Source organism: Muntiacus reevesi, chromosome 7 (genome assembly GCF_963930625.1).
Source record: "Muntiacus reevesi chromosome 7, mMunRee1.1, whole genome shotgun sequence".
In the NCBI taxonomy this organism is placed as follows: domain Eukaryota; kingdom Metazoa; phylum Chordata; class Mammalia; order Artiodactyla; family Cervidae; genus Muntiacus; species Muntiacus reevesi.
In genome coordinates this window covers 96,235,990-96,261,797 of record NC_089255.1, presented here as the reverse complement: position 1 = coordinate 96,261,797, position 25,808 = coordinate 96,235,990, and the positions used below count along the sequence as shown (strand labels likewise).

General features: G+C 39.9%; 1 protein-coding gene across 9 annotated transcripts in view; it reads left to right on the top strand.

Moving 5' to 3' along the window:
• Positions 1–317: 317 nt before the first annotated feature.
• The window catches only part of EML5 (EMAP like 5), a 154,527-nt gene continuing 129,036 nt past the window's right edge, over positions 318–25,808 (top strand). For all 9 annotated transcript variants that reach the window (XR_010664010.1, XR_010664011.1, XM_065941690.1 and 6 more), the window contains exons 1-2: positions 318–708; positions 23,234–23,393. Coding sequence is in view for 7 of the 9 variants with exons in the window: in XM_065941690.1 (XP_065797762.1) it covers positions 512–708; positions 23,234–23,393 (357 nt within the window). In the remaining 2 variants the exon portion in view is untranslated. The remainder of the gene's footprint in view (positions 709–23,233; positions 23,394–25,808) is intronic.

The following is a 25,808-nucleotide window of genomic DNA, read 5'->3' as shown; positions in this document are numbered from 1 at the left end:
CGCAGGTCTGGGCTTGGGGGTGGAGGGGCGCGCGGCGCGGGTCTGGGCCCGGGCGCGCGCGGGGCGCGGGCCCGCCGAGCTGTGGGACGAGGCCGCGGAGGGACGGGAACGCAGCAGGGGGACCGGGGGCGGCGGCGGCTGAGGCGTGGAGACGGGAGGCGGGTCCTCGCTCGCTCGGCTCAGGGCTTGGGCACTGCGGGCTGAGGAGACCAGGCGGCCGAGGCGACGAAGGGAGGGCGCGCGGCAATCCCCCCTCTCACCTGAGGGCCGGCGGCGCCCGCGGCCCTCAGCATGCGCCGCGAGGCGAGGGCTCCCCTCCCGCCCGTGGGCTGAGGCGGCGCCGGCGGCGGCCAGGAGAGGCGGCATGCGGCTGCCGGGCGCGGCGTAGAGGACGCGGCAGGCGGCGAGTGCCGGCCGCCCGAGGGAGGACTTGCTTCGCCCGGCCGCCGCCGCCTCCCGCCGCCGGGCGCCAGAGCGGAGCGGAGCGGCGCGGCGGGCTGGGCGCCCCGACATGGCGGCCAGGAGCGCCCCGAGCTGCCACCTGCGGCTCGAGTGGGTGTACGGCTACCGGGGCCACCAGTGCCGCAACAACCTCTACTACACGGCGGCCAAGGAGATCGTGTACTTCGTGGCGGGCGTCGGCGTGGTGTACAGCCCGCGCGAGCACCGGCAGAAGTTCTACCGGGGCCACAGCGACGACATCATCAGGTACGGGGCCCGGGGCGGCCGGCGGCCCCGCGGCCCGCTCCCGCAGGGCGCCGCGCCCCGAAGGGGAGGCCCGGGGCCGTCTGGTCCCGACTCTGCCCTCGGGGCCCCCGGGAAACCGGCGCCCTTCCCCGTCTTCGTATCGCGAGTCTCCCCCTCGGGTCGGTGCGATGGCCCGAGGTCCGCGCGGGTCCCCCCTCCTCGCTTCCTCAGATGGATGCAGTGTACCGAAAGCTGCTGTGGGTTGCGTTTTTACCCCCTGAAATCTTGTCGGAGACTGCTTATTAAACGAATTCTTAAAGCGCCAGAGGGAAGTCCTTTACCTAGTAGCGCAGAAGAGTCCCGTAAGCTCTAGGCTGGTCCCGGGGAGCGCGCCCCGGGTGGCATCCTAGAGGGCAGTATTATGGCTCTTGGCCATGATAACTCGTTGAGGTTTCACTGCCTGCTGTTATCAGCAGATAGAAATCCCGGCAACCTTCAGGCAATTCAGAGGACTTTAGAATTTGCACACCTGAAGGCAGTTTGAGGGGAAGGATTCATTAAACCCATCCACACACCATCACCACTCCCAAATCATTTTAGGTGCTAAAATAATTCTTATTTCCATTTCTCCTGTTTCCTTTTTGGTAAGGCTCTCCTAAATAAGTTTACTTTTGTGTATATATATGTATATTTACTTAAATCACAATTTTGTCTACATTTTAATTCTTCTTTGACCGTCATCTTAAAGTTGGTCCCAGTGCTTGTTTGCATTTCTTTAGTGAGCGGTGTATTTGAAATACTATTTTCCATCAGTGTCTCAGCAGAACTTTTGTGGCAGATGAAGAGCTGCAGAGATTAGTTTAGACCGTTGATTATTGTCTAAAGCACAGCATATTTGTCGTTGATAAATAGAGATGTGTTCTAAAACATTTTGAGATTGTGTGTGTGTGTGTGTATGTGTTTTTAAGAGATTCTGTGATTGGATTTGATTACTCAGTTTTATCCCCATATCTATGTTTCACAGGACTTAAACTGTGCAATTAAAACCCATTTGGTATCATGGTTTGATGTTTGTAGGCAAAACACTCTGGTATTTAAATACCATAAATAAAGATCTGTTTTGCATGTCTGCACATTTATGCTCTGTGAGTGGGAGGGAGGCCTAAGACAAAAGGTAGGGCAAGATAGAATAAAGATAAAGAGAGCAGAAACTGAGATTGTGGAATAGGAAATGAGACAGTGTTTGGGGTTCAGTGTGTGTGTGTGTGCGCTTCGTCGCATCAGACTCTTTGTGACCCCATGGACTGTAGCCTTCCAGGCTCCACTGTCCATGGAATTCTCCAGGCAAGAATTCTTTCTCCAGGGGATCTTCCCCCATGCAGGGATCGAACCCAGGTCTCAAGCACTGCAGGCAGATTCTTTACCATCTTGTGTGTTATTCACCCCAAGAGTAAAATTTACCCCAGTTCTTTGTCTTTTTCCCTGATCCTTTCCATTTTCTCTCTTCTTTTCCATGTCTTAAGTCTCTGACAGTTCAGGGGTAGTTAAGTTTATCTAGTTGAAACAGCCTTGACTGAAGCCCTTCTCCAGATATTCAGTCTATTAGGTTCCTTTCAGTAGGTGGGGTAGATAGGTGTGAAGGATGTTGAGGGGCACTTCTGTTGCTTTTACTCCTTGGTAGTTGAGAGTAATATGGTATGAAAATCTTCTGAAACTAGATATGATTTTTTTGATGGGGTAAATGATGCTTTGTTTATTCTTCTAGCAGTAATTTGAACCTATATGTCACATGATTGAATTTTAAAAATTGTGTTTCAGTAAACTGCAAGAAGAGATGCTTTTGCTTTCCTTTGGTATACATAGTTGCATAACCATACATGTAGTGTCTCAAAATGTTTCAAAATGACAGATTAGTCTAATTTTTGCCTTAATTGGATACATGCTTGTGACTTTATGCAAATGATTCACCCTTAAAATAATTTGTAACAGTAAAAAGTTTGCTTGAAAATTGCCATGGCAATAAAAAGAAAAAAAAATTGCCATGGCAATTGCATCCTGAAATTGTGGCACAAATTTAATACAGTACTAAGACTATAATTTAGCAATCAATCAAAGAGTTCTGGAAGTTTTATTTCAAGCAATAATGGTAGAAATCATTCTTGTTTGTGAAAGTTCAACATTTTCAAATTTGTTTCAATTCAGTGTTTGAAATACAGGTATAGTTACTACTGTAATTTTTCAATTATGTCACAGCAGAAAATGAAATTTTTATAAATGGTACCATGGTGGAAAACAATGTTGCTGTAATGTTAGCCTTATTAATAAAAAGTCATTGCTGTATTTATCATCTTTTTTGTTTTCATATTTGCTTGAAGCTTAGGTAAACTTATTAAATATAACTTAGTCTGAATGTAAGACTATACCAGAATGAGCAAGTCATTGTCTTTATGTTTTGAAAATGTAAGTGCTGTATTGGTTCGAAAGACAAAAGTAATGATCATTTGCTTTGCAGTTCTGTCATCTTACTACATCTAGCTTTGCCACCGGTGGTGTCACTTGACTTTATCATTTTGTCTGTATTATGTGTAGTTGTCTTACTTCTTTTTACTAGATATGTATGTATACAGTATGTATATAGTGTTCTGTCCTTTAGTTATATTTATTTCAGTATTACTGATTTATATAGAAATTTGTTTCACTGTCAGAATTTTTCACTGTCACTTTTTTTCTTAATTTGCTTTTTTTTTCTGTGTCCCAAGTTATATTGATAAAATTCTCTAGTTATTAAATGTTTGTTACAGGTTTAAGAGTAAGTTATAGACTAATGGCAGTTTTAATATAAACTGCACATCTGTAGTGTGGTCTGTATTTTGAAACTTTTGCCAGCTGTCTTCCCAAAGGATACAATAGCTTTTTAAATTAGTTTTTCTAGATACCACCCATCAACGCATTTTTGACAAGTTTGTATTTGAAGTAGTGGATGTTACTGATAGTTCTCAAAACATGTATCACCAGTGAAGACCCTTAGTGGAATGTAGTTAACTTGGTGCCTTTTGTTTCTACTTTTTTTTTCTTTAGATAAAATGAAAGGTATAGTAGCTCATCAATTGTGGCAGGTGGTGCTCTTAAGAAAAAATACTGATCAGGCTTCACCATGATCTAGTAAAAGTGGTTTCTAACAACTCTGTATTTATCGTATGAAGATTTCATTTATACAGCACAAGTCAGAATTGTTGGAAAAGCATTTTGGAATGAATGATGTTTCCGTGGTGGACCAGTGTTTTTGTGTTTATGGGTTGAGGGTAGCAACTTTCTAAGGTCTTACAGAAATTACTACAAGCAGTACTTGTTGTCTACTTAATGTTTCCAGATATATGGTCAGTATTTCCCAAACCTGACTGATCATCAGAGTCATTTAAGGAGCTTTTTGCCATTTTTTTAGCCTTTTCATGAGATGTATTAAGCTAGAATCCTCTAGAGCTGGATCCCAGAGAGTTGTTTTCACACAGTGCCCCCAGATGATTCTGTTTAGGAAACACATTGCCAATCTGTATCCCAAAACATCAATGTGTAGAATTATTAAATAAGCCGTTTGAGAAATGGGTAGAACTCCCTCCTTCAAACTTGATTCCTTAATTTTGTTAAGCTTTGTGTAATATTCAAAAGCCGTACTTCAGAAAGTATTAAGTAACATACAGATTTAGTAAAAAGTCCCCATGTTTAAGTAACTAGAATTGGTGGTCTTAACTTTCACAGACTATATAATAACTTTTTTCTGTAAGATTTCATTTTGTGTGTTTGGATATCAAAATATTTATGGTTGTTTTTCAAATGCTGCATAGTTAAGAGGTAAAATTAACATGTTTTCAGGCAAAGGTTGGAATTATATAGAATAATTGTTCAAACTATCATAAATACTTAAGTGTATATTATTACAGTAAAAGACAAATTTTAGATTTGTATTATAATTGTTTCCGTTTTTATTTATGATGTCTAATATACAGATAACTAATAAAATATATTTTGGATATAAATTAAGGAAAACATATGGTAAATAAATTCTTAGAAACTATTAAGAAATAAGAATAGTTCCTTATTCCTTCAAGGCTTTTCACTCATCCAAGAAATATTTAATGAACTCCTTCTTTGTGCAAGGGTCTCAGCCTTAAGGTATTAGGAGTTAAACCCTGTCAGTCAAGTGTAAGAATCCTGTGTGTACCAGGGATAGCATTAGTGTACCTGGGATATGGTATATGCAGGCATATAACAGTAACACGGATGTGTCCAAGTGAGTGGAATACCTGAGCAGGCTGGGTCTTTAAGGACAACAGAGAGGCAAAGTCATCAGGGGAAGTGAGTGAAGCTATAGCATTCTGAAAAGAGGTGATGTCATATACAGTGGTTTCATGTTAAGAGAAAATAACTGAAAAAGTCATCTGTACTCACTGTCTTCAGCTCTTTTTCTCCCATTCAGTCTTGGCTGTACTTTATTTCACCGTTGGAACTCTTGTCAAGGTCGCCAGTGACCGCCACAGTGCTCTATCCAGTGGTCAATTCTCTGTTCTCATCTTTTTTGATTTATCATCATCATTTGCCACGGTTGGTTAAACCCACGTTCTTAAGACACTTTCTTAAGGGGTGTCTGGGACACGTATTAGTGTAAAAATAGGTATCTCTTGCTTTACTTGGTCTTTCAGCAGATGTTTATTGAGCACCTCTTAGTAGTTGCCAGTGGCTGTTTTTAGCAGTAGAATTACAGCAGTGAACCAAACAGGTGAAATTACCAACCTTCATTGACACTTTATGTACTGGGGGGAGATAATAAGCAAGGTAAATTTTACATTTATGCACATATATTGAATTATGTATTTGGTATGTACATGTATATATTATTTTGTATATATAGTGCTGTATCTGTCTGTCTCTCTGTGTGTGTATATATAGAGAGAGTATGTAAGGGCTAGGGGAAAGAAAGCAGGAAAGTGAGACACAGACGATTGGAAAGAGTTTAGATAGAAGTTTGGGCAGGGGAGCCAGGAAGGCCTCCTAAGGGATAAATGTACCGCTTGCGTGGAGCCGTGTGGGTGCGGGAGTGTGCGGGTGGCCTCCTGGAGGGAATGACGTTGCAGCAAAGGAACTGTCCGGTTCAGAGGCCTGAGGTGGAATGCCTCGTGTGTTTGAGAGGCAGTGGGAAAGTGAGAGTGGCTGGGGTGCAGTGAATTCCCATAAAAGCAGCGCAGCAATGAGGTCTGATGAAGAATGGTGGTGGGACAGATTGTTTAGGACTTTGTGGGCTATTGAGAGGATTTTTTTACCTTCCCATATGAGGGAGATTAGAAGCCATTGGAACAATTTAATCAAATTAGTGACCTAATTTGAGTTAATGGTTTGACAGGGTCACTCTGGATCCTGTATTGATGACAGACAGAGGGAGAGGTGAAAGATGAAGGCAGACAGACTGCTTAGGAGGCTTAAAAGAGACGTTGGTGGCTTGGGCCAAAGCGGTAACGACGGGAGCAGCGAGAAACCATTCGACACAGTTTGAAGACAGAGGCAGCGTGATTTACTGGTGGACCAGGTGTCAGCTGTGACAGAGAAGAAAGGTCAGTGGTGATTGCAGTTTGGGGCCAGAACACCTGAAAGGATGCAGCTGCCCATGAGTGAATTAACAAAGGCTACGGGGAGGGCAGAGTTTCTGCTTTGGGAGACAGGGACGATCATGAGCTGTTTTAGATAATACTAATAGACAACCGACCAAGTGGGCGTGTACATCAGGCCAATTGAACATACATGTCTATAATCCAGGGAAGCAGTCTGTGCTGGGGTAAATTTGAGTTTTATCAGCATACAGGTAGTATTTAAAGCCATAACCCTGGATGAGGTCACTGAGGGAGTGAATATAAAGAATCTAACAATGAATTCCTGTGACCCTCCAACATTTAAATATTCAGAAGATGAAAAAGAACTGACAAAACAGTGGTCAGAGAGACAGGAGAAAAACCAAGAGAGTGTAGGGTCATGGAAATCAAGTTAAAAATAGTGTTTCAGGGAGAAGGAAGTGACCAGCTGTATCAAGTCAGATGAGTAGTACTTCACCTCAGTGGAGACGCTAGCTGTTTTGCAGTAATCACATTGTGATCATGACTGTTGAGGAGACCGTGTGCGGGTGTTTATGTGATCAGGGGAACAGAGGGAGCAGAAAGAAGTCATCAAAATGAGTCATGTCGTCACAGCTGTACAGAACTGGCCTCCTTCAGGGTTTGCTCCAGCAGCTTCTAGTTTGGTTGATTATTTTTAAAATGGCACATGGCTGGTAGCTCTGGATACTTGCTGTTCAAAGATGTAGTCCTTAGAACATCAGCTTCGGCATTACCTAGGAGCTCATTAGAAAAGCAGATCTCAAACCCCACCCCAGGCCTGCTGGATTAGACCCTGAATTTTAACAGCATTCTCAGGTAGTGTTATGGATTTGAAATATTAAAATTGTGGGTTTTGATATTAAAGTTTGAAAAGCACACTCTCGACCAGTGGTTTTCAGTGCTGTCCTTTAACCAACACATTAGCATCACCTGGAAGCCTGTTAGAAATGCAAATTCTCAAAAAAAAAAAAAAAGAAAGAAATGCAAATTCTCAAACTTCATCCCAGACCTAATCAGAAACTCTAGATGTGGGGCCCAACAATCCACTTTAATTACCTCCATGTGATATTGATGTATACTGAAGTTTGAAAAACATTGCTCTAGATTCTTGATTTTTCAACCCTGGCTGCATACTAGAATCACTTGGAGAGTTAAAGCAAAGTAAAACCACCAGTGCCTGAGTCTCATCCCTAGAAATTCCAATTTAATTAATTTAGGATGGGTCGCAGGTGTAATTTCTTTGTTGCTGTTTGTGTCTGTCTGCAAACTTCCTAGATGATTCCAGTAAGCAGCCAGGGTTGAAAACCACTGCTCTAGATATAGAAGTAATCCAGGGTGGTGGGCTGGGAAGTCAAACTTAAAAAACTCCAGGCCCAGTCAAATTTATTCATTTACTATTATACAATATCCCTTGGATGAGAAAATGGCAGCCCACTCCAGTATTCTTGTCTAGGAACTCCCACGGACAGAGGAGCCAGCCCAAGGCGTTGCAAAGTGTTGGACATGACGTAGCAACTAAACAATAACAACAAATTATATCACAGTATTGTTCATTTGCCAAGTGCTAAGACCCCTTTAAAAAGTCTGGGCTTATTGCCCACGGCGTATTTGGAGTTTTTTTCATGAAGGAAAGCCGTGATCAGTAAGGTTTTCCATGAATGGACCTGCCCAGTGTTGTCCGTGGCTGAAAACATGAAAAGACAGACACCCTGCATCGTCAGGCCAGAAAAATGCTAACGAACTGGGGACCCAGGAGGTTCACGGAATGGGCAAAATTATGTGCATCCTGGATAATACCAAGTGAGGTGTAACCCAGTAGTTGGTTTCAACACACTGACGGATTAATTGCAGTAGGTTTGGCTCACTAGTTTGGACCATGAAAAGCCCAAGATTGTCTGTAAATAAATGTCCAATTTGGAGCCAGAGTCGGCAGTCAGAAATAGACCAAATATCCAATATGCTAGTACTGAAGAGGCATATAAATGATCTTACCCTCACCCTGTGAAATTCTGAAGTGGACATATTCTGCAGCACCCTAGATTCACTCCGGGTGAGGGCACAGTAGCCAGAATACTGTGTTTCGTAAGGGTTGAGACCACATATTGCCACAAACCAAGCATGAAGCAGCCTCCAACAGCCGACTGACTTCTCTTCAGGCCACGTATCCTTCTTTGTGGATCAGTGTTCTTTGACAGAAGAGGGCTGGAAGGGGCTATACCGAGCCAGTGTAAACCAACTGCCTTGCTGCAGTGGTATCTATTCTAATTATAAGGTGGCACATGGTTTCACCATATTGGCCAAAAACTGCAAGAACTTATATGAAAGCCTTAATAGCTCCTGGATTTCCTGTCTGCAGTATCACCCTCTGTTGGCTAATGTAATTTAAAAATGGATTGGATTGTTAAAAGATCAAGTGAAACATGGTCCCTACCTTAAAACACTGGTATGCTTATAGCCATCTAAATTAGTAAGCTTGACAGAAAATTACTGAAAAGTTCTTGGAATGAGAGGAAAGGCAGTGGGACTAAAGATAGACATTGCACCTTGGATCTAGCTGTTCTTGAGGCCACAGATGGGCTCAATTCATCATAACGCCACTAAATTCTCTATATTTTTTCTTTTGGGATGGGTGGCTCATAAAGCTGGGTTGGCAAATAAGTAGTTGTGATTGTAAGAGGTGTTAACTCAGATGTCACTCTAAAAGTTATCTTGTTCTTCACAATCAGGGAGAGAGAACTGAGTTTACTGTAATACTGAGCTTGGGGAGGATATCAATAAAGCAAAGAGGTTGGATGCAAGGTGAGAATTCTGAATTATATCGTTGCCAAATTATGAATGGTATTCAGCCTCTTAATGGAGCCCAAGAAAGGAAGAAGTCATGGATCCTGGAAATATGGAATGTGTGGCAGAATAGGAGCACCTAATTGAACTTAAAGGCCCAGAAATAAATTTTTGGTATGAGAAGTGTACATTGTTCCCCAGATCAGTTAGAAGAGCTGAGATGCACAGTTGCCATAGATCTTCTTGTTGAGGAAATCCTGCCACTCTTTCTGTTCTGGGAATCATGTACCCATTTTGCCTCCCAACCAAAGGGGACATTAATTCTCTTTGTTTTTCATTACTATGAAAAGACTTTCTTTTCTGGTCAGGAATACAGTACTAGACACTACTGCCTTTGCTGTGGAAACTCATTACGTATTAATTTCAGTTTATGGCATGTAATGACAATTGCCACAGGCAGTTACTCCTAAGAATTTTGCCATTTTTACTTTTATTAGGTTGGTGCTAAAGTAATTGCAGTTTTGCATTGTTAAAATTTGCCACTTGTTATTGGAATACCTTCTTAAATGCAGTTATGTTATACATCATTTTAATGTGCATTTCTCACTTAATTTTTTTTTTTTTTTTTTTGCTACTGACTTATTACTTGCTGTTTATTTTATATATATTTTAGACTATGGAAATGATGTTAGACAAAAAGCAAATTCAAGTGATTTTCTTATTTGAGTTCAAAATGGGTTGTAAAGCAGTAGAGACAACTTGTAACGTCAATAGTGCATTTGGCTCAGGAACTCCTAATGAGCATTCAAGAAGCGGTGGATCAAGAAGTTTTGCAAAGGAGATGAGAACCTTGAAGATGAAGAGCATAGTGGCTGGCCATCAGAAGTTGACAGCGACCAACTGAGAGCCATCATCGAAGCTAATCCTCTTACAACTACCCCAGAAGTTGCCCCAAGAATTCAACATTGACCGTTCTGTGGTCAGTCAGCATTTGAAGCAAATTGGAAAGGTGATGAATCTTGGTAAGTGGGTGCCTCATGAGTTGACCGAAAATTTTTAAAAAATCATCATTTTGAAGTGTTGTCTTCTCTTATTCTATGCAACAACAGTGAACTATTTCTCAATCAGATTGTGACATGCGATGAAAAATGGATTCTACATGGCAACCAGTGATAACCAGCTCAAATGGTTGGACCGAGAGGAAGCTCCAAAGCATTTCCCAAAGCCAGACTTGCACCAAAAAAAGGTCATGGTCACTGTTTGGTAGTCTGTTGCCCATCTGATCCACTAAAGCTTTCTGAATCCCAGTGAAACCATAACATCTGAGAAGTAATGCTCAGCAAATCACTGAGAGACACTGAAAAGTGCGATGCCTGAAGCTGTCATTGGTCAATAGAAGAGGCCGAGTTCTTCTCCATGACAACACCCGACTGCATGTTGCACAACCAATGCTTCAAAAATTGAATGAATTAGGCTATGAAATTTTGCCTTATCCGCCATATTCACCTGACCTCTTGGCAACCAACTACCACTTCTTCAAGCATCTGGACATCTTTTTGCAGGGAAAACACTTTCACCACCTGCAAGAGGCAGAAAATGCTTTCCAAGGGTTTGTTGAATCCCGAAGCATGAGTTTTTGCACCGTAGGAATAAATAAACTTATTTCTCTTTGGCAAAAAATATGTTGATTGTAATGGTTCCTATTTTGATTAAGATGTGTTTGAGCCTAAATATGATTATAAATCCAAAACCGCAATTATGTTTGCACCAACCTAATAGTATGATATTGCTTGTGGTATTATTTAAATTAGCCACAAGGTGATGATGTAACCATATTTAATCACCTCAATGGTCCTGTCTTTACAGATACTAAGATTGATCAAGGAGCAGGGCACAATTCCCAACTGGGGGTGGAAAGTGTAAGGCTATTTTAAGTGTTAAAACATCGTTCAGTTCAGTTTCTCAGTCGTGTCCAACTCTTTGTGACCCCATGAATTGCAGCACGCCAGACCTCCCTGTCTATCACCAACTCCCAGAGTTTACTCAGACTCATGTCCATCGAGTCAGTGATGCCATCCAGCCATCTCATCCTCTATCGTCCCCTTCTCCTCCTGCCCCCAATCCTTCCCAGCATCAGGGTCTTTTCCAATGAGTCAACTCCTTTCATGAGGTGGCCAAAGTACTGGAGTTTCAGCTTCAGCATCAGTCCTTCCAGTGAACACCCAGGACTGATCTCCTTTAGGATGGACTGGGTGGATCTCCTTGCAGTCCAAGGGACTCTCAAGAGTCTTCTCCAACACCACAGTTCAAAAGCGTCAATTCTTCAACTCTCAGCTCTCGTTATAGTCCAACTCTCTCATCCATACTTGACCACTGGAAAAACCATAGCCTTGACTAGACGGACACTTGTTGGCAAAGTAATGTCTCTGCTTTTTAATATGCTGTCTAGGTTGGTCATAACTTTCCTTCCAAGGAGTAAGTGTCTTCTAATTTCATGGCTGCAGTCACCATCTGCAGTGATTTTGGAGGCCAAAAAAATAAAGTCTGTCACTGTTTCCACTGTTTGCCCATCTTATTTCCCATGAAGTGATGGGACCAGATGCCATAACATAGGTGATAACTAATTACAGAGTCCATAGACTGGTCATCATTACTTGGTTGCAGTGTGACTTTTCTAATAATAATTATTAGTTAACTAATATTTAATAATGATTATTAATTAACTAATAATTAGTTCACTCAGTCATGTCCGCCTCTTTGCGGCCCCATGGACTGTAGCCTCCAAGGCTCCTCTGTCCATGGAATTTTCCAGGCAGGAGTACTAGAGTGGGTTGCCATTTCCTTCTCCAGGGGATCTCCCCAACCCAGGGATTGAACCCGTGTCTCCCACATTGCAGGCAGACGCTTCATTGTCTGAGCCACCAGGGGAGCTCAATAATTAGTTAACCCATGGACAGTGTAATAGCACATAAACCACTATAGAGGGCGGCACTACTAACATGGTAAGAAGTTTTACCTGGAACCTGGATGTTAGATTTGGGATGCAAGTTGACATATGCTCTTACAAAGCAGTTTTTGCAGGGTGCAAAGAGACTATGTAGGAGTCTGAATGTTGACATGATAAAGGAGTAGGAGAGGCTTGATAGGCCCCCTCTTAGAAGGTGGTTATTATGTTTTTAAAATTAATACCTATTCATAATAGAACATTGAAAAGTAAAGAAAAATATTTACCCACAATCTTATATCTAGAGATATTACTATTTTGTTTTATTTATTTTTTATCTTTTAAAATTTTGGTTGTGCTGAGTTGTCATTGCTGTATGGGCTTTTTCTCTAGTCATGGCCAGCAGGGGCTACCCTCTAATTGCAGTGTGCAAGCTCCTCTCTGCAGTGGCTTCTCTTGCTACAGAGCACAGGCCCCAGGGCGCTCGGGCTTCAGTAGCTGCAGCTCCTGGCTCCTGAGCACAGGCTCAATAGTTGTGGCGCACAGGCTTAGTTGCTCGGCAACATGTGAGATTTTCCCAGATCAGGGATCGAGCTCATGTCTCCTGCATTGGCAGGAGGATCCTTTACCACTGAGTCAGCAGGGAAGACCCTACTATTGTGTTTTAGATTGTTTACTTTTAAGTCTTTATGATGTATGTATCGTAAGACTTTAAGACTTCACTATTTATTTTTTGTAAGTAATTTTATTTATTTGGGGGCTTCCTTGGTGGCTCAGATGGTGAAGAATCTGCCTGCAATGCAGGAGACCTGAGTTCGATCCCTGGGTTGGGAAGATCTCCTGGAGAAGGGAATGGCTACCCACTCCAGGATTCTTGCCTGGAGAATTCCTTGGACAGAGGAACCTGGTGGGCTCCTCCCCAGTCCATAGGGTCACAAAGAGTTGGACACTGAGCGACTGATCAGTAACAAATATTGAATTAACTGGTTGTACCAAGTTTATTTACCCATTTACCTATTGAAGGACTTCTCCGTTGCGTCCATGTTTTGGTGATAATGAGTAAAGCTATAAACATCCGTGTGCAGGTTTCTGTGTGGACATAAGTTTTCACTCCTTTGGATAAATACCAAGGAGTACACTTGCTGCGTTGTTTGGTAAGGTCATGTTTAGCTTTGTAAGAAACTGCCAAACTGTCTCCCAAGTGACTTCTGTTTTTGCTCTCTCACCAGCAACGTGTGAGAGCCTGTCACTCCACACCCTTGTCAGCATTTGGAGGGGTCAGTGTTCCTGACTTGGCCATTCTGATAGGCATGTAGTGGAGCCTTAGAGTTTGAATTTACATTTTCCTGATGACATATGATATGGAGCATGTTTTCATATGCTTATTTTTCACCTGTGTATCTTCTTTAATGAGGAGTGTGTTAAGGTTTTTGGCCTGCTTTTTAATTGGGTTTTCTTACGGCTGAGTTTTTAGTTTCTTGTGTATTTTGAATGTTGTTGTCCAGTTGCTCAGTTGTTTCCAACTCTTTGTGAGCTCATGGACTGCAGCACGCCAGGCCTCCCTGTCCATCACCAACTCCGGAGCTTGCTCAAACTCATGTCTGTCGAGTCAGTGATGCCATCCAACCACCTCATCCTCTGTCGCACCCTTCTCTTCCTGCCCTCACTCTTTCGCAGCATCAGGGTCTTCTCCAGGGAGTCAGCTCTTCACATCAGGTGGCCAATGTAATGGACCTTCAGCTTCAGCATCAGTCCTTTCAATGACTATTCACAGTTGATTTCCTTTAGGATGGACTGGTCAGATCTCCTTGCAGTCCAAGAGACTCTCAAGAGTCTTCTCCAACACCACAGTTCAAAAACATTGATCCTTCTGTGCTCAGCCTTCTTTATGGTCCAACTCCCACATCCATACATGACTACTGGAAAAACCATTGCTTTAAGTAGAGGAACCTTTCTTGGCAAAGTAATGTCTCTGCTTTTTAGTATGCAGTCTAGGTTTGTCATAGCTTTTCTTCCAAGGAGCAAGCGCCTTTGAATTTCATGGGTGCAGTCACCATCTGCGGTGATTTTCAATTCAGTTCAGTCACTCAGTCATGTCTGACTCTTTGCGACCCCATGGACTGCAGCACACCAGCCTTCCTTGTCCATCACCAACTCCTGAAGCTTGCTCAAACTCATGTCCATTGAGTTGGTGATGCCATCCCACCATCTCATCTTCTGTTGTCCCCTTCTCCTCCTGTCTTAATCTATCCCAGCATCAGGGTCTTTTCCAGTGAGTCAGTTCTTCGCATGAGGTGGCCAAAGTATTGAAGTTTCAGCTTCAGCATCAGTCCTTCCAATGAATATTCAGGACTGATTTCCTTTAGGATGAATTGGTTGGATCTCCTTGCAGTCCAAGGGACTCTCAAGAGTCTTCTCGAACACCACAGCTCAAGAGAATCAATTCTTCAGCAATGATTTTGGAGCCCCCAAAAATAAAGTCTGTCATTGTTTCCCCATCTATTTGCTGTGCAGTGATGGGACCAGACGCCATGATCTTCGTTTTTTGAATGTTGAGTTTTAAGCTAGCTTTTTTACTGTCCTCTTTAATCAAGAGGCTCTTCAGTTCCACTTCGCCGTAGGGTGGTGTCATCTGCGTATCTGAGGTTATTGATATGTCTCCTGGCAATCTTGATTCCAGCTTGTGCTTCATCCACCCTGGCATTTTGCATGATGTACTCTGCATAGACGTTAAATAAGCAGGGTGACAATATACAGTCTTGACGTACTCCTTTCCCAATTTGGAACCAGTCCATTGCTCGATGTTCACTTCTAACTGTTGCTTCTTTACCTGCAGATACATTTCTCAGGAGGCAGGTAAGGTGGTCTGATGTTCCCATCTCTTTAAGAATTTTCCACAGTTTGTTGTGATCCACGCAGTCAAAAAGGCTTTAGCATAGTCAGTGAAGCAGAAATAGATGTTTTTCTGGAACTCTTACAAATATTTTCTCCCAGTCTGTGGCTTGTCTTCTAGTACTCTTGCTATTGTCTTCCACAGGGCAGATTTTTTTTTTTTTTTTGTAATTTTAATGAAGTCCAGCTTTCTTTCTTTCTTTCATGGATCCCGTGTTTAATGTTGTATCTAAAAAGGCATCACCATGCCCAAGGTCATCTAGATTTTCTCCCATGTTGTCTTCCAGGAATTTTATAGTTTTACATTTAGGTCTGTGATTCGTTTTGAGTTAATTTTTGTAAAGGTGTAAGGTCTGTGTCTAGATACACTTTTTACATGTTGTTCCAGCACTGTTTGTTCAAGGAGTCTATTTTTGCCCCTTTGTAGTGCCTTTACTCCTTTGTCAAAAATCAGTTGATTATATTTATAGGGGTCTGTTTCTGGGTCTCTGTTCTCTTCCATTGATATATTTGTCTACTCTTTTTTGAGTACCATATTGTCTTTTTTTCTCTTCCAATTTTATTGAGTTTTCTTTATCTGATAATGTGTAAGTTTGTACCTTTTGATCATCTTAATCCAGTTCCCCATTCCATTCCCTTCCTCTGATATCTGACCTCTTTTTCTGTGTTTGTTTTTGAAGTATAATTGACCTACAACACTGTGTTAGTTCTTGTTACACAATGTAGTGATTCAATATTTCTGAACATTTCAAAACGATCACCGTGGTAAGTCTAGTTAAGATATATCACCATACAAGATGCTACATAGTTATGGAGTATATTCTCCACACTGTACATAGACTTCTGTGTGTGTGTGTATGTGTGTGTGTGTTTAAGTTACTGATCTCTTAAGTTCAAACTCATTTTAACAACCCTGCATCACCCCCCACCAAGTTTACTGTTTTTAGCATCATATTTTACATTTTTTTGTTTTGTGTGTCCCTTAACTACTTATCGTGGATATAGATGATTTCATGACTTTTGTCTTTTAACCTCCTTACTATGGCTCATTTACTAACTTTAGTGTATCTTTGTCTTCACTAATGAGATTTTTCCCTTTCATAATTTTCATGTTTCTATTGTGGCCTTTTCTTTTTCATTTGAAAATATCTCTGTAGCATTTCTAATAAAGCTGGTTTAGTGGTGCTAAACTCTTTTAGCTTTTGCTTGTCTTTAAAACTTTTGATCTCTTCATAAAATCTGAACACAAGCTTTACCAGGTCATAAAGCTTTACCTACTTGGTTGTAGGTTTATCCCTTTCATCATTTAAAATGTATCATGCCACTCCCTCCTGGCCTGCAGAGTTTCTACTGAAAGGTCTTTGTGGGAGTTCCCTTGCTACTTTTGCTCCATAACTTGCTACTTTTCCCTTGCTGCATTTAACATTCTCTGTCTCTGATTTTTATGTCTTGGTGTGTCCTCCTTGGGTTGATCCTGTTGGGGACTTCCTGCGTTTCCTGGACCTGGTTGTCTGTATCCTTCCTCAGGTTAGGGAGGTTTCCAGCTGCTGTGTCTTCAAATATGTTCTCTGCTCTTTCTCTCTCCTCTTCTGGGATCCTTGTAATTCAAATGTTAATATGCTTGATGTATCAGAGGTCTCTTAACCTGTCCTCATTTATTTTTATTCTTTCTTTTGTTTAGCTTGAGTGATTTCCATTACTTTGTCTTCCAGGTCACTAATCTGTTCCTCTCTACCATTTAATATACTGTTGATTCCTTCTAGTGTGTTTTTCATTTCAGTTTCTGTATTCTTCATCTCCGTTTGGTTTTTCTTTATCTTTTTAAATTTTCTGTGAGAAACTTCTCTTCATCCAGTCTTCTCCCCAATTCTCTGAACACTTTCACAATCATTACCTAGAACTCTCTATAGGGTAGATTGCCTGTTTCCCTTCACTTGTTCTTCTTTGTCCCAAAAGCACAGCCCCACTGGGTCGCCAGAGCTCTGGGGGTGCCCGCTGCATGGGCTGTGTGGGCCCTACTGTTACGCGCATCTGATCGGTCTGGCTGGCCCGCACTCCGGTCAGTTGCCAGGCACTGACTTGTGTGGAGGACGCTGGCTATTGGTGGGCAGGGTTACACAGCAAGGCTGCTGACTGTCCTGGAGCTAGTGCTGGCCCACTGGTGGTTTGCGCTGGTTTCTGGAGTGGGTGGTTGTGGCAATGGGGTGTTCCAGATATACTGGCCTGCAGGTGGGTGGGGCCAGTTCCAGACATAGCTAGAGGGGTGTCCCAAAAGTGGTGTTGGCCAACTGGTGAGATGGGCTAGGTCCTGGGGCATCTCCCTAAGGGGTCCAGGGTGTTGTTATCAGCCACCTGGCAGGCAGGGTTGGGTCCTGGGGTCTCCAGCTGCAAGGCCAGGGGATTCCAGAGCTGGTGTTTGCCTGCTGGTGGGTGAGGCAGAGGCCTAAAGGATTCTAAGGCTAATGCTTGTTCCCTGGTGGGCAGAGATGGGGGTCCCAGAGTTGGTGTTTCCCCTCACTGATAGTGGGGTAGGAAAATTTACATACAAGGCATGTCTTGGGCAGCTGCATGACAAGGAGATCTCCATACACCCGCACCCTAGAATCTTAAGCATTTATATAGCGACCTTAACAGGGTGCAGAGTCTCTAGTTGCCTGGGTTCAGTTCTTAGGTCAGCTGGTAGTCATGTATCCTCAGTGACCTCCTCCAGCATTCAGATAAGTTGGGAAGAACTGACATCTTTTTTTTACCCTAATAACTATCATCTTGATAGTACTGAGTCTTTCTATCCATGAATATAGAATATCTATTTATTATAGTTCTTTGATTTCATTCATCAGAGTTTTGTGGTTTTCCTCATATAGATTTTGTATCTATTTTGTTAGATATATGCCTAAATATTTCAGTTTGGGGTGTTACTATAATGGTATTGCATTTTCAATTTCAGATTCCACTTGTTCACTGTCAGTATGTAGGATAACAGTTAATTTTTGTAGGTTAGCTTTGTATCCTGCAGCCTTACTATAGTCATGTATTAGTTCCAGGAATTTTTTTTTTTTTTTTTTTTTTGCTGATTTTTTTTTTTTTTTTTGGCTTTTCTACATAGGTGATTGTGTCATCTATGAACAAAGACAGTTTTATGTCTTCCTTCCCAATCTGTATACCTTTTATTTCCTTTTCTTGTATTATTGCATTAGCAAGGCCTTTCAGTATATTATTGAAAAGGAGTGGAGAAAGGGGACATTCATGACTTGTACCTGATCTTTGTGGGAAAGCTTAGAATTTCTCACCATGAAATATGATGTTAGCTGTGAGTTTTTGTAAATATTCTTTATAAGGTTAACACAAAGTTCTTCTGTATTCCTAGTTTCCTGAGAGTTTTTATCATGAATAAGTATTGGCATTTGTCAGATGTCTTTTTTGCATCTGTTGATATGATCATATGATTTTTCTTTTTAAGTCCATTGGCATGATGGATCCATCAGTTGATTTTTTTAATCATATTAATACCTCAGATAGTATTCCACATAGTTGTGGTATATAATTCTTTTTATACTCCTTTAGATTTGATTTGCTAAGCAAGTTACATTTGACCTGAAGCATGAATTATTTGAATGAAGCAAGACTTGGAAGATTATTCTAGAGCCAAAGACCTTTGAGAGCCTAGTAAGTTTGGCCTTTTCAAGAGACAGAAAGGCCAGTGTGTCTGAAATGTGGTTAACAAAACGGAGAATCGTAGAAGTTGAGTTTTGAGAAGTAGATGGAGGTATGTATTGTAGAGCTTTGTAAGTGCCATATTAGATAGTTTGGATTTTTTCTAGTTGTGATAGGGAGCTGTTGGGGGATTTTTACTAGGTGAAACTTATATTGTTTTAAAAGATCACTCTGGTTATGTTAAGAAAACCCTAAAGGAATGCGGTAGAGGAAGAAGGGCAGGTGGCTCAGATTCGGGTTGTAGCAGAGAAGATGGGGGTGATGATAGGGTCAGTAGGACAGGCTAATAGAATGTGTGTAACACATTTGAAAGGGAAAAGGGATGAGGGTTAAATTTAGCTTCTTGGTCTGAGCAACTGAGTGGCTAGTGATGTCATATACTAAGATGAGAAATAGATTCGGGGGTGGGGAATTAAGGAGGAAAGAGTTCTGTATGTGTTAAATGTGAGTTGCCCACAACACATCTTTTCCTCCTGGCTGGAGATGCAATCAATCACAGTGTATGTGATTTTAAAACTTGGTTGGAAAAATTTAATGTTATGTATTCTGATGCTCACAAAGTTGATATATACATTTAATGCAACTCCACTAAACATCATAGCAGATTTTCTGTGAGGTTTGAGAATTAGATATAAAGTTATTTAAAATTTTATATGGAAGAATAAATCTATAAGAACAGACAAGCAGAGTTAAAAAATAAAAAAGATATAATAAGAGAATAGTGAGGGGGAGGAGTGTTAATAGATACTAGAACATATTAAAAGAATCACTCTAATAAATAGAATATTATTTTTCATGGGAATAGACAAAAAATCCTGTGGGACATAGTTGAGAATACAGATATGACTGTATATAGAAATTTAATATATGTTTAATATCTAAAAGAAATAATATATTTAACAAATGATGCTAGCTCAGCTAGAATAAAATTGAATTGAATTCTTTCTTATGCCACATATAAAAATAAATTCCTGATGGGTTAAAGACATGAGTGAAAACAGTGTTCCCTCTCATAGTGTCTCTTCAGTCAACAACTAAAGCATGATGGCCCTTTAAATGTTATACCACTTTTGTCATAAATGGACTAACAGAGATAATACTTCAACATTATGGCATCAGGCAGAACACCATTTACTTGACACACTAGTTTTCAGTCAGAGAGGGCATGATGTGTAATAGATTTGAATCGTGCATCTTATTGGATGAACCCAAAATATTTTGCCTTGCATACACCCATCAAAGAGGGATGGAGTATTTTCTACATATTTTCAATCTGTCATCCACATGTATTATTTCCACATTTTGAAATGTTCTAGTTTCTTTTTATGTTTATCTAAAGGTGCTTTTCTGGGCAATTTGTGTGTTTTTTTAACTTTTTTTTTTTTTTTTTTGGAGTATAGTTGATTGATTAACAGTGTTGTGTTAGTTTCAAGTGTACAACAGAGTGACTCAGTTGTTGGGTTGGCCAGAAAGTTCGATGCATAGAAAACCCCAGACAGCTTTTTGGCCAGCCCAATATATACATTTATGTGTATCCATTCTTTTTCAAATTCTTTTCCCATTTAGATTGTTACAAAATATTGGGCAGAGTTCCCTGTGCTATACAGTAGGTCCTTGCTGGTTATCCATTTAAAATATGTGTACAATCCCAAACTCCCTAACTATCCTTTCTTTCCCCCCTTCGCCCCGGTTACCATGAGTTCATTCTCCCAAGTCTGTGACTGTGTTTCCTTTTTGTAAATAAGTTCATTTGTATAATTTCTTTTTAGATTCAGCATATAAGAGATACTGTACGATCTCTGTCTGACTTACTTCACTTAGTATCTCTGGGTCCATCCAGTGCGTGCATGCGGGCTAAGTCAATTCAGTCGTGTCCAACTCTTTGTGACCCATGGACTATGCAGTCCATGGAATTCTCCAGGCCAGAATCCTGGAGTGGATGGCTGACTTGTTATGTATAAATATAGATAGATAGATGCCATATCTTTTTATCCATTCCTCTGTCAGTGGACATTTAGCTTGCTTCCTCGTCTTGGCTGTTGTCAACAGTGCTGCACTGAACACTGGGGTGCGTGTATCCTCTGAGACCATGTCTCCTCTGGATGTATGCCTGTGAGTGGGGTTGCAGGATGGCTTGGTGGCTCTGTTTAACAGTAGTACTGTTCTTCGCAGTGGCTGTACCAGTTAACATTCTCACTAACAGTATAAGAGGATTCTCTTCCCTCCACACCCTCTCTAGCATTTATTGTTTGTAGATTTTTAAATGATGGCCATTTTGACTGGTGTTCGGTGATATCTCATTGTATAAAAGCTTTGATTTTCGTTTCTCTAATAATTAGTGATGCTGAACATCTTTACATGTGCCTCTTGGCCATCTGTATGCCTTCTTTGGAGAAATGTCTATTTAGGTCTTCGGCCCTTTGTTTTTGATTGGGTTTTTTGTTTTGATGATATTAAGCCACATGAGCTGTTAGTAAATTTTGGAGACTAGTCCCTTGTTGATCACATCATTTGCAAATATTTTCTCCTGTTTTGTGGGTTGTCTTTTTGTTTTCTTTATGGTTTACTTTGCTGTACAAAAGCTTTTGAGTTTAATTAGGTCCCATTCGTTCATTTGTTTTTATTTCCATTACTCTGGGAGATGGATTGACAAAGATAGTGCTGTGATTTATGGCAGAGAGTGTTCTGCCTGTGTTTTCCTCTAAGCGTGTTACAATGTCCAGTCTTATGTTTAGGTTGTTAATCCATTTTGAACTTATTTTTGTGATGATGTTAAAGAATGTTCTTATTTCATTTTTTTAAATGTAGCTATCCAGTTTTCGCAGCACCATTTATTGAAGAGACTCTCCATCATTGTACAGTCTTGCCTCCTTTGTTGATTAACGTACCATAGATAAGTAGGGTTATTTCTGGGCTTTCAATCCTATTCCATTCACCTATATTTCTGTTTTTGTGCCAGTACCATACTGTTGATGACTGTAACTTTGTAATAAAGTCTGAAGTCAGGGAGCTTGATTCCTCCAGCTCTATTTCTTTCTCAAGATTGTTTTGGCTATTTGGGGTCTTTTGTTTCTCCATATAAATTTTAATTTTTTTAGTTCTAGTTCTGTGGAAAATGCCATTCGTAATATGATAGGGATTACATTGAATCTGTAGATTGCCTTGGGTAGTATAGTCATTTTTAACATTTATTATTCAAATCTAAGAACATGCTATTTGTGACATCCTCAATATTTTTTTTCTATCAGAGTCTTATAGTTTTTGGAGCACAGGTCTTTTGTCACTTTGTATACATTTATTCCTGAGTATTTTATTCTTTCTTAAAAACATTTAGTTATTTATTTATGATTGTGTTGGGTCTTAGCTGTGGCATGTGAGACCTTGTATTGCAGTGTGCAGGCTTCTTCTCTCTGATTGTGCCGCGCAGGCTCCACAGCACCCCGGCTCCGGGGTTTGTGGCGTGAAGGCTCTCATTGATGCGCCCATGCTTAACAGTTGTGGTGCTAGCATGTGGGATCTTAGTCCCCCCACCAGAGATCAAGCCCACGTCCCCAGCACTGGCAGACGGATTCTTAACCACTGGGCCACCAGGAAGTCCCGAAAGAGGTTGGATTTTTGTCAAATGTTTTTTCTGCATCTAATGAGATGAATGTGTGTGGGAGTTTGGGTGTCCTTTATGTATTGATTATTGATTTTTATTTATTGATGTACTATATTGGTTTTAACGTGTTGGACAAAACTTCCATCCCCGCTTATCTTTCCTCTCAGTAGTTTCTCACTTAGTATTCCTTGACTGGATGATACCGTCCCTGACCATCCAGTTGCCCCGCCAGAAACCCAAGAGTCATCTTAGACTGTTCCCTTTCCCTTCCTCAGTACATCACATCCGTTGATTCTGTTTTTGCCCTCCTAACTTTTCCCTCTTTCAGTTCATCTTCCACCCTGATACCGGGAGTGATTTTGTTTCTCCCAAAGGGGAAGCTAATCATCTAACTATACTTGTAGAAAAATTTATGAAGTAGAAATTTATATTCATTCTCTGCCTTCTGCTGATGTATGTAAAGCACTGTCAACTATTTGGCCCTTGTCTTATCTTTAAAGACTTATAGACTACTTTGTGTGAATTATGAGTGACTTTTCTGTTTTTTAAATGGGATTTGTAATTTAGTGTTATCATAGGAGTTGCTTGAACACTAAGAATTGGTCTAACTTTTATATAGTAAAAGAGTAAGTGGGAGAGAGAGCTTAAAAGAAGGTTAATACCAAATGAGAAAATGGCGAGTGGTAAGGTTGATACTAATTCATTTCTGTGGTTCAGTTGAGTACTTGTGAGAATTCTTTTTTCTTTTTTGGAGAAGTTTACACACACTGCGTCATATAACAGGATTATAAAGCCTGTCATAACTGATTATCACATGTACCATTGAAGTAATAACTCTTAGCATGGGTTTTTATGGAAGTTATTTTAAATCCAAATTATTTTAAGTAGATAAATAATGAAAGTCTTAATTTTCACATTGATATAACAGCTCTATAAGCAGTTTTAAATCTGTTTATTGATTGATTGATTTTGCAGCCTTGCATTGCATCCTGAACGGGTTCTGGTAGCAACAGGACAAGTTGGGAAGGAGCCTTATATCTGCATTTGGGATTCGTACACTGTGCAGACCATATCAGTTCTGAAGGACGTTCATACTCACGGAGTAGCTTGCTTAGCATTCGACTTAGATGGACAGGTATGTTAAAATTTTTTCTCTTTTTCTAAGCTGTGTTTTTAAAATGTGTATTATAATAAATTATTGTAAACCTGTAGATATTAAATTGGAAAGCAGTTGACAAAAAGCATTTGTTCAAGGTGGATGTGGGTAGATGGGATGGGTGGGTGGTAGATATATATATAAGAAAAATAAGAGTAATGAGTTTTTATTTCATTGTATGAAGAACTTTTCAGCTGAATTAATTATTACTATAAAGGCCTAAGTGATTCTGAGTCAGTGGAACTTTACCTGGTTGTTCTAGAAAATTTTACATATAACTCTTTTCCAGGTATTATAAAATATCTTAGAAAAATTAAAGTTTCTCTAAGTAGAGCTGTAACCATTTTAATTTTTTGTTATTTAAATATTTCTATTAAAATTATATTTTTAATTGAAAACAATGAGGTAGTTCTTATATGAGTTATTTTATATAAAGTCAACATTCATAGCAAAAGATGTAATCATCATTCCACTTCCCAAATTACTGTTTACTTCTAGTCAGTGATTTTTAAAACACTAAGCCAACAGCTGTTTTGTGGTACTCTCGTGGAACGTGTTATACCTAACACTTATTTAAGAAGTGGTAAGAAGTTAGTTTTTGCAGATTTAGTTAATTTATAATCTTTACAAGTTTTACAGTGAAATTAAACTTTAAAAATCATTATAACTTTTAGAAAAATTTTAGTTGTCTGCTTTTTAATTCTTAAAATTAATTTTTTAGATCTATATTTTACAGAAACACATTACATTTTGCTCTAGTCACTTGATAGCCAGTAGATATTTTAATATATAACTCTGAGGAATAGTTTCTTTGAGTAGCATAGATTAATATAACTTTCTGATAAAAGTCTGGTAAGAGATCTATAAAATCTATAAAGATGTAACTTGAACTTCTCATTTGCAGAAAAATGTGCTTCTAGGTTTAGAATCACTGGGTAGCCATGACTGGCAATTCCAGAACCTTAATTCATGTCCTATTTTGCTATTATTTTCAGTTCCCTTAATGTCCTCATATCAGAATTTCATTTTCCTTCTTGAAAGGAAGAGAATAATATTCTCTCCTTACTTTGCAAGAGATTGTTTTATGCAACAAATCAACAAAAGTTGTTTTTTAAATTATTTTCCAGAAGTATTATGATATCTAAGATGGTTTAACTATACTTTTATACTTTAAATATAGATTTTTTTTTTCTTAATTTAAAAATTACCCTTTCTAAATGTATTGCATTGCTGAGGAATTTCTCTTATATGAAATGAGAAATGATGCCAGGAGCTTTTACTAGCTGAAAGCTTTATTTACTTTTGCTTGTTTCAAGTAATTTATAATAAACATCTTGGGTACATGCATTTTATTATCACAGATCTTCATAAGAACATGTTACTTAAAAATGTAAGCTTATAAAATCATAATAGCTAAATTTATTGAGCACATACTAATTGCCAGGCATTGTGCTAAGCTTACATTATCTCATTTAATCCTCACAACAACCCTACGAAATAGATATTATTATTATCTCTATTTTACAGATAAAGAATCTGAGACTTAGAGAGGTTAAATAACTTGCCCCAGGTTACACAGCTAGTAAGTGGAGCCAGAGCGGGAACCCAGGTCAGTCATACTCCAAAGCTCATGTTTTTAACCCCAATGCCCTACTGCCTCCCAAACATGGAACTAAGGAGGTGGTTATTTATATTTCAGGGGTTATTTATATTTATCTTTCATCTTAAGTACAGTTGAAACTTGTAAGGATCTGCGATCAATTGAAAATTAAGAGTATTTCTGAAATTATGCTAATGAGAAGATGCTTGAGTTAAATTTGAGAACGTATTATTCACTAATATCTTTAACTGTTTGTGAAATACTAATTAGGAAATATTATCTAATTTTTGCATTTTTTACTAGATTTGAAACTGTAAGTGATCAATTAAGATTTATCCAGTTGAATGAGTCTTCCTGTTGGTAGTATGCTGAATTTTCTTTTCCTAGCTGTTTTTTTCTAAATGGCTTGACTATCCATGCTAATACTGGAAGTCTGTCTTGTTGGGAATAATCAGGGCATGAAAAGGCTATATAAATTCATATCAAACAGGGACTAAAATTTCATAGTAAATGAGAGAGAGGATTGTATGAGAAAGGCATTAATCCTTTTATCTTGAAAATACAACCATAATTTATAAAAGCACGTTCACATATTTAACAAGATCTAAGTTATAGTTAAAACTGCTAATTTATGGTATGAACTAAGAATAAAATGTTAATTTTTAACCTGACTTTGTCAGTTTCATGCTGATACAAAATAAAACGCTTTACTTTGCCTTTCACCTTCGAGTTTTGACACATGCCTATGAAGAGAGTCATTTTTGCAGAAACATTAGAGGAGCTCACTGACGTTA